Source organism: Erigeron canadensis, chromosome 3, assembly GCF_010389155.1.
Source record: "Erigeron canadensis isolate Cc75 chromosome 3, C_canadensis_v1, whole genome shotgun sequence".
NCBI classification, from domain to species: Eukaryota; Viridiplantae; Streptophyta; class Magnoliopsida; order Asterales; family Asteraceae; genus Erigeron; species Erigeron canadensis.
The window spans coordinates 6248361-6258043 of NC_057763.1; the positions used below are offsets into that span (position 1 = coordinate 6248361).

General features: G+C 34.1%; 1 protein-coding gene across 1 annotated transcript; it reads right to left on the reverse strand.

Moving 5' to 3' along the window:
• Window positions 1-7354: 7354 nt before the first annotated feature.
• LOC122594012 (RING-H2 finger protein ATL43) lies at window positions 7355-8772 on the reverse strand. Its single transcript, XM_043766487.1, has one exon. It carries the CDS (start codon window positions 8705-8707, stop codon window positions 7565-7567), a length of 1143 nt encoding a protein of 380 aa, XP_043622422.1. The 5' UTR covers window positions 8708-8772; the 3' UTR covers window positions 7355-7564.
• Window positions 8773-9683: the final 911 nt, after the last annotated feature.

A 9683-nucleotide genomic window follows, 5' to 3' on the forward strand; every position in this document is an offset into this window, starting at 1 on the left:
CTTCTGGTCAAGGCAAAATATTAAGGGGTACAAAAAATTTAAAAGTTTCCTATACAGATTATATATGTAAAAGTCGTATATATATATATATGATGTTTGTATTGCTTTTGAATATCCCGTTTCTCTATAATAATCGTTGAAGTACTAAATCAATATGTTTATTTTTTTTTATAGCTATATTGAGTTTTATATCATGATTGAAGCTTTTTACTCACTAGATTCACCTGGTCTAAAATATTGTATATTTATAATTTAGGCATTAACTTGAAATGTGTAACATCCTATTATTTTTTAGGCCAATAAAAATTAACCTTTATTATAGTTTTGAGATTAAAATAGTTTTCTAATATTTTGTTCTTAGATACAAGGTTAATTTAGTTGAAACTTTAGCCGATAGCCGTAAAAAATACCACAAATTATGGATGGGGTCGTGGCATCACAGGAGAGTGCCACTGTAACATTTGCAAATTTTGACCTGTTGACTTGACGTGTAATGTGACTAACGTATGATTGCTAATAAAATGATTTAAATTTCATCTATGATTATATGACGTGTGTTATGCCAAGTCGGGATTATATAGGCGTGTTAAGCGGTTTTATTACGTAATGTGACGTTTAATTTAACTAGAAATGTAATCCTGTGATTCATGAGTCGATCCATGACCCATGAACCACCACCCTTGAGCCAACCCTATCCAAAACCTCCAATCTCACTTTTGCACTCCCTCACCCATACATTCTATCTCTTCTCTCTCTCTCTCTCACTAAATGCAAGACATTATTCTTGCACCTACCTTCTCTCTCTCTCTAAATTCTTAGCTCAATTAATGTGTTTCAAGTTAGATTAGTTCAAGATTCATCATCAATATCGGGTTAGTCAAAGTGCAAGGAAACTCTCCAAACAGGTCAAATTCGTACTTGAACATTTGAGAAAGGTTTTGGTAGGTAAAATTCATCTCTTATTCATCTCTTTATGTTGTAATCATGTTACTAAGTCAAACCCTTGGAAATTTTAGTCAAAAATCGAGTTGAAGTGGGTCAAAAATTGGGTCTTTTCACTTGTTGTATGTTATGGATCAAATTCTTGAATGGGTTATGTTTTTAATCATGTTCTTAAACTAATATAAGCAAATCTTGGATGAATTTCGGGTTAAAATCCACAAAAATCAAAATTAGGGTTTCAAGAACATAAAATTAGGTCAAAACTAATTTTTGAGATTTAATGATGATTAAAGACCGATTTTGAAAGGGGTTTGGATTGTTAATGTCTATTTAAGTTATCATTGCACAAAAATGTATTTGGGTCATCACAAAAGTCGGATTTCATTCGAAAATTAGGATTTGAAGATTGTAGGTTGACTTTGACTTTTTAGTCAACTGTTTTTACCCAAATTGTCACCCAGATTTTCCTTGTTTTCTGCTCAATCGTCTTTTACGCCCCTTGATGGTGTTTGGTACGTTGGTTCCTCCTTTTTCGCGTCTCAGACGATCCAAGGACCGTAGCTTACGGTGCCTTGGATTCTCATTTGAACCTTTACGCTCTACCACATAGCTCCATCGTCTTCTACACCAAGGAGGGACGTCTCTTATGCCAATCCAAAGGCTAGCACCGTCCATTACGCCGTCATGGACCGTCCATTATGGTGACACGAATTGTGAGATTTTCAGATTGCTAAACTTGAGTCCAATTTCCTGTCAAGGAGCGTTATATGCGTATTTTCAGCCCTGTATGCATATTTTCATCCCTATATGCATATTTTCATCTTCATACCCATATTTGCATTCTCATATGCATATTTCACCTTATATGCATATTTTAGTTTCATATGCATATCTCAGAAAACTCATATGCAAATTTCAGTGTCATATGCAAAATCATCCTTTTTAGTCGGGAAAGCTTTTAAAGCGATTGTTGGGTTATGGCATGACTTAAACTAGCTAGGCCTTATTCCTTTGGGGTATTTTGTGTTGATTCGATACTTGTGAAGTAAGTTGTGATCGTTGTTGAGCTTTGGGACTCATTTTTCACCTTCGGAAGTGGTAATACTTGTGTGATCGCATCACGTGAGTTTTGTAACCCCTACGCTTACTTAATTTAGGGTGGAAAGTGTACTCGTCGTTTACATGTTTTTCGGTTGATAGAATTTGTTGTGATATGAAATGAGACGTTAGATATCTAATTGATTGCTTGTGATACGTGTTATTAGACGTTGATATGTGACGTAAGACGTATATTATATTTACGGTATGACGTGAGGGTGGATTGACGAATCCACACCCGGTATGATCATGGCCACTTTATGAAGATATTATACTTATGACGTATGGCGTTATTATATATTATTATGTAAGACGAGACGGTGGATTGACGAATCCACACCCGACATGATCATACTCGAGATACGGGTTGTTTAACCCATATTATGACGTTATATATATATATATATATATATTGATGGTTATTGAGACGTTGACGTTTATTGTATTGACTTGAAGTGATTAGGTTCTATAGTCCTCACTTATCGATAACGGTTGATATCCCGACACTTGATTTTTATTACCTAAACCTATGAACTCACCACTTTATGTTGACACGTTTTAGTACACTTTTCAGGTGAACAGGTAAACCAGAAACGTATTGGATGATTGATTGCTTGATTATGCTAGGATTGGACTTGGACTTCTTGGATCCGTGATTCATAGTTCCAGTTTATGGGTTATGCTTAGGATCATTTACCATCTTTTAAACTATCTTTTGTAAACGTTTGATGGGCATGCTCCTTATGCATTTTTGTATGCTTCCGGCACTTGTATCGTGATTGAATTGTATGGATTGTCCAATCCTATTTATGCATTTAGTATTACTTTATATAATTTCCATGTCATGCTATGTTATTCTTGTGATAACCCTTGATTCCGCCTTGTTGGGGTGTTACAGCCACCCTCTCATCTCCTTTCTTCGACCATTCTTATGTTCTTTCTTTTCTAAACCATCTCAAACTCATTCAATCTAATTTCATTCTTTCATCTCAATTAAGAATTCTCTACATTAACAAGAATAATAATCTCCTATTATCTAAGAAATTAAAAGTGAAGATTTGGGAAGGTGTAGTGGTCGGAAATTTCAAGAAGGGAGGAAGAGGATTTTGTGTTTCCAGCCCTTTTCTTTAAGGTACTTTGACCTAATTTTAATTTCTTTAAGAATTAAGATTCATGCACCAATTATATTTGGGAAATTGGGGTTTTTCTTTAAATGTGTTAAATGACTTTAATACAAGTTAGGGTTCTTAAAATTTAATCAGAATGAATGTTTCTAGTTGGGTTGCATGAAAGTTTTGATGAATATTAGTGAGAACAAAATGTAGATACAACATGTCATGGTCCTTTTGTATCAAAATGTAATTAACACTTTAAGCCCTTATTTTCTAAACTTTAAGTTACGGTTGTATTATGGTCTTTTTGTATCAAATGTAATTGCTTAACTTAATGTGTCAAAAATGAAGTTTGGTTCTGTCAGACAGGGATATGGGCCACATATATGCATATTTAAAATAAAAAAAATCCTTATTTTTTTTCCATTAATCAAGTTGTTTCGTTTCAAATGGGTATTCATCTGATTTTTTTCACAAAAAACGTGTGATTTATAGGAAAAAATAGTTTGGTGAGAGTTCGAGAGCCAAGTAGCTTCATTTACCCCGGAAGAGAACTTTAGAGTGAACTATATATTGTTGATCAGGCTCGTTCTTTCCTTGAGACAAGATTTGAGCAATTCAAAAAGTATGAAAAATTATTAGGCTTTTTATTTCCACATTACTTGAGGGAAATTGAAGATGAAGATCTTATGTTGCCATGTGAGAGTCATGTAAATGCACTCAAGTTTCAAAAAAGATTGGATATTGATGCCGATAAACTTTATATGGAGTTAAAACTACTTGACACTTAAGAAACCGGTGAACTTAACAACCCTATGGAGTCATAGTTGTATTCGCCGAAAGAAAGTTCTTCGAAGTTGAAGCAATTTAAATCTTATTTACGATCAACAATGTCCCAAGAAATAATTAATGGATTGGCGATGGACGCGTCTCGCGCGTCACACTAGGCTATGACAGGATGAAAAACGCCTCTGACTATTATTAATATGGAGACAGAAAGCACGAAAGGATAGCCGGAGTAAATCCAAGATAAAGATCGTCATCTGAACAAAGCCAGAGTGGCAGAAAAGATCAAAGAAAGAATGACACATTTTTTTATCATGATGTATTCGTCCATCTCATCATCAGGCAGATCACCATAATAAAGACGAGACAACATCTTACTTAAACCCAAGTACACCAATACATCTTTTTCATCTGGGATAACTACAACTATATATTGAGGATTAATGCTTGGGAAATGGTTAATAAACCAATTTGCTATGAAGAATGTTAGGCGACGAGCTAATAAACCAATTTGCTATGAAGAATGTTAGGCGAGCTTCTCGAATCATTGGTTAACTCATGTGGTATGTATTTTTAATACTATCATTTTGCTATTGTTATAATGTCTCAATAATTTTAAAAAGTTTTAGTTTATATAATTGGATTCCTAAAAGTTAAGGGCATTTTTCTCACGGTTCGGACTGGGTACTTAAATTTCCAGGACCGCCACTGTCTATATATTGTAACAATAGTTTTCGAATTGCTTGGCGTGCAAAATCCATTTTTCCCTTTTTCTTTTTTTGTTTTTCCTTAGCCTTTATTATTTTTTATTTTTTTAAAATTTCAATCCACTTAGTTATTGTCAAGTCAACAAATGGGAACATGAGGTTTTGAAAGTTATAACAAACTTCTTCACTTCTATAAAATTTAAATTTGATGAATAGTTAAAGTTATAGGTTATCATCATTATTAGAAAGACAACAAGAAATAAATACAAACATTGTTTGGTAACAAACACAATTATTGTTGGTTTGATTAGAAGATTCAAGATACGGGTCATGTTTGATTTTGATAAAAGGATTGGTTGGTTCGAAGATAATGGTTGTAGTTTTGTAAGAATTAAGATTCAATTATTTGGTCACCTTTTTGACCAATATTATGTGAAATAGATTTTTTAATGTTTATCTTTTTAAGAAATAATTATGTTTAATATATTGTTTGTAATACTATTAGGGGTCAATCAAATAAGAACACCTTATTACGTTGAGAATAGCTAAAAACATCATGCATTAAAAGTCCGTAAAACTAACATATTGTATAACTAATTATCATTATTTAAATGTTTAACAACAGTCAAAATCGAGAAAAACATGTTTTTTGTTTTATGCATCTATCTTAGATGCATATTCATCAAAATGAATGCATACAACAAAAAACGTAATTTTTTCGATTTTGACGGATCAATGTATATTTGTTAAACACTTAAATAATGATAATTAGTTATACACTATGTTAGCTTTATGAACATTTAATGCATCAAAATGATGTTTTAAGTGTTCTCCTTAAATTTTAAGGATGTTCACCCATATTACAGCATATCAATTAAGTTTCATTATTGTGGCACTACAAGAGAAACTGATATTACCGATAGATTTGTGACGGAAAAAAATCCGTCCCAAATTAAAGATGGATTTCTGACAGATTTGAGACAACCAACCAATTAAAATCATACAAAAACATTTACGACGGATCAAGGACGGATTACCGACGGATATATAAACCGTCGCTATTAGGGACGGATTTAGGATGGTAGCTGACTAGCACTAACAAGAGGGCACTGATGGGATGAGTTCCTTGATTTACTAGTCAAGAGATTCTCTAGGGAGCTTATTACAAATATATTTCATGAAATAGAAGATGAAAATGACGGACTTAAACTGTCGTCCCTAATCCGTCGGTATTAGGGACGGACAAAATCTAATTTTTTACGACGAATTTACGGCAAACTTAAATCTAGTTGTCCCTAATCCGTCGCTATTAGGGACGGATTTACGACGGACTTTAATTTTGCCGTCCCAAATCCGTCGGTAATCTTTTACGACGGAATTACATCTTGCCGTCCCTAATCCGTCGCTATTAGGGACGGATTTGGGACAGACCAAATGTAATTTTTTTATTTTTTCGATTATACAACCAATGATTTGCATAAACAAGTAATGATAAAGTGTATTTATAAAATTAGAGTTCTAATGGTGATCTACCCACCAACAAACGATTTGTTTGTGGCGTTTACACGTTCAACCAAGTCGGTGTATATGTAGTTTTATACTCGAACTTACTGGTTGTACATAAAGTCGTAGAGTTGTGTGAGTTTTTACACTTTTTAAATTTTAAATATGAACAATTTAGTTATATAATTGTATTTAGGAATGAATGTTCATTCGTTTTGGCGAAAAATGGATTTTTAAAAAATAGAAAAATATTTGGCCATCCCTAATTCCTCGCTATTAGGGACGGATTTGGGACGGACCAAATGTAACTTTTTATTTTTTCGAGTATACGGACCAAATGTACCAAATGTAAAGGTTTACTTGAGCTGTCATGGATAAAAATCATACATTTATAAATAGGGGGTGGCTTGCTTCAAGAAAAACCAAAAACATGAATGGTTAGCGGGGGCTAAGCACCCCCCCCCCCAGTCCCCTACTAGCTCCACCCCTGCTCTACTCAGAGGTGACTCAACACTACTATGAGACTAAATGATCGTTTTTAGCCCCCGAAATCCTAAGCCTCAATATATCGTATATTGGATTTAATGTTTGTATTTTGGACTATGTATCATTATATAATTTGCATTGCAGTAACACCTTTTTGGTTTTTGCATCAATCTGCACCTTTTTTATTACTATTTATTCAATAACAAAGTTAGGCAATAAGTTAGGCCTTAAAATTGATCTCGTTTCAGACCTCTAAAAACCTTAAGCCATCTGCTAGAGGTTGTAACAATCCAAACGATCCCACTACATCAAGCTCGATCACTTCCTTTTCCACTAAGTGATTGCTTAGGGACCTTAGTGTACGATCTGGGTTGTTTCCCTCTCGACTTTGAATCTTAGCACCCAAAAAGTCTGTCTGTATAAATAGAGGCTTGATTTGATAAACTTTTGTGCTCTTAAAAAAACAAAAAAACATAAGTTTTTAAGCCGCCACTCACTCTGCTATATATTTTTTATCCCTTCCTATTCATCCATTTTCCATGTTGACTATTTTTTGATGGAAGTAATGTGACATTCTCACCTTCCCACACATGAGTATACGAATCAGTAGTTGACAAACATAAAAGACATACCATTGGTTGTTAAATAACAACCACGTAATGTAACTTCTCCACATTTCGTCGTGTATAATAATAAATAAATTCAATAATAATCGTTTTTAAATGTTTAAAACTAAAATATCCTAATGGATTCAACCAAAGTGCAAGATAAATCTACTCTAGAGTCTAGACCAAAATCATCAAAAATTATCCTATCCAAACATATTAAAATGGTCAGAAAATTAATCAAAAAATAACTACAAGACTCGTAATTCTCAAATAATCTGCCCCGTTTACCGAAATCGTCAAAGAATAACTTGTGTCTTGTGAACTAAACGTTGGAAGAAGAAGAATTACGCTGGGATTTAGGTTCAGAAAAACGAGCCAACCACCTCGACACCATTTCATTATTTCCAAACCTACTCAATCCTGTCATTTCCGACACACTTCTCGAATTTATTACATTCTGCCACAAACCACCATTATTATTATTATTGTTATTATTATTCCCCACCTCATGCAAAACGGACGGTCTAGATCTCTTCAATCTCCGCACATGATCACTCAATATCATTTCTGATCTTAAATACAAAAGATCCGACGGCTGTACGTCACTCCACCTGTACCCTCCGCCACCTGTCCCCACTACTATCCTATGCTCAAACCTCCTCGTTTCTTTACTCTCTTCCAATAACATTCCGTCCTTTCTGTGTTTCATCGGCGTTGTTTCTTCTTTTTTATTTCTCGTTTTTCTGACGAACTTTTTTCTACTAAAACTGTCTAAAGATCTCCGTGTTGAATCCTTCAACACGGAGATCTGTGTTCTTTTCTCTCCGGCAGATGAATGTCTGCCAGAGACACGTCTTGGAATTATTTCTTTTTCTTCTTCTTTTTCATAAATAGAATTGTTTTCCTCATTTGTTATAAGAAAAATGTCTTCCGGGTCGACCCGGTACCGGCAAAGCGGGCAAGTGGAATGTTGGTCAAGCCACGTGTCAACACACTCCACGTGGAAAGCGTGTTTACATTTAGGCAACAACCGCAACATTTCGTTGCGGTTAAAACGGGACAAACAGACGGCGCATTCCAAGCCGTCTTTTTGTCCCGTTAATGAACCGAACCGGAAAACCGGGAGAGACTCGATAATTGTTCGGTCTATTCCTGAGTTTATTCTGTCGGTTAAATGAACCGAGACAGTATGTCTCGGATAACTTGAACTATTCGAGTTTCTACGGCAATGTTTAGTATAAAGGAGTAAAAGGAAAGTAATTGAAAATATAGTGGTTATGATTCCAATTAATATAGTCATGCTTGGTTTGAGGGTGGAAATGTGTGGTGGTGATGAAGGTAGCTCCGGCAAGGGTTGCGGCGGAGGTGGTGTTGGAGATGAGGTGGTTGTGGAAATGAGAAAAAGTAGGAGCAAAGGAGTTGGGTGGTAGTTCCATTGGAAATTGGAATTGGGTTTGTCGGTCATATTGTGGTTATAAATGTGAGTGTGTGTAAAGTGAAGGTGAAAATATGAGTGTATGCAGATGTATGTGTGGGGTGTGTAGGTTAGAGAAGTAAAGGAAGGTGGGAATGTGGAATGAGAAGGATATAATAATTAATACGAGTACATTAATCAAGATGCAACACAAGACAAGAAATTTATTTTAATTATGACTAGCATGGTTCCCGCGCGATGCGGCGATGGAAACGACAATGCGGTGATCACGGGTGGTGGTGACGACTAATACATGTATTTATTTCATTAAAAGTATTTTTAGTATATTAGTAAAAGTAATTAAATTAGTAACTAAAGAATAAGGTGATTTAGAAAATAAGTAAAAGGTATTTCTGTTATATCGCATACAGTAACTTTCAATATTTTTAAAAATAAAAAAGGCTTTTTTTTTATAATATAAGTATGAAGTATGATGGTGTAAGTGGATGTTTTGTATGCCTAAGTTATTGCTCTAAAAGCCTCTAATCAACGTGAAACTTAACTAATGTTTACATGGCCTTCATTCAATTGCAAATCAAGAAAATTTTGGTGTTTTGGATCTACGTTTGCAAAATTAACTTTTTTATTATTATTAACACAACTAAAGCAAGATATATGATTATTACATGTCACAACAGAACATTAGAATTATTTGTACTTCAAAAAATATCATAAAACTACAAAATGTAATAATTAGAAGAAAACGTACATATATTGAGTATCACAAATTCACAATGAACAATCTTGAAGTGTTATTTTCAGGGTGCAGACAAAAGAGTTAAAAAAAAGATGGTGACCACACACAAGAAGTCATTACACAATTTTTGCTTTTGTCTTTTACGTTTATTGCTAATTTAATACGGAGTAAATTATGATAAGTTTAACTAGATTTTAAAAACATGTAATATGTAGGTATTAACATGTTTAATTAACTAATAATCTCTACTTCCTAATGAAAAAAAATCCC

Excerpts from the sequence above, each read along its gene's own strand:
- LOC122594012 (XM_043766487.1), bottom strand. The coding sequence starts at position 8,707 with ATGACCGACAAACCCAATTCCAATTTCCAATGGAACTACCACCCAACT.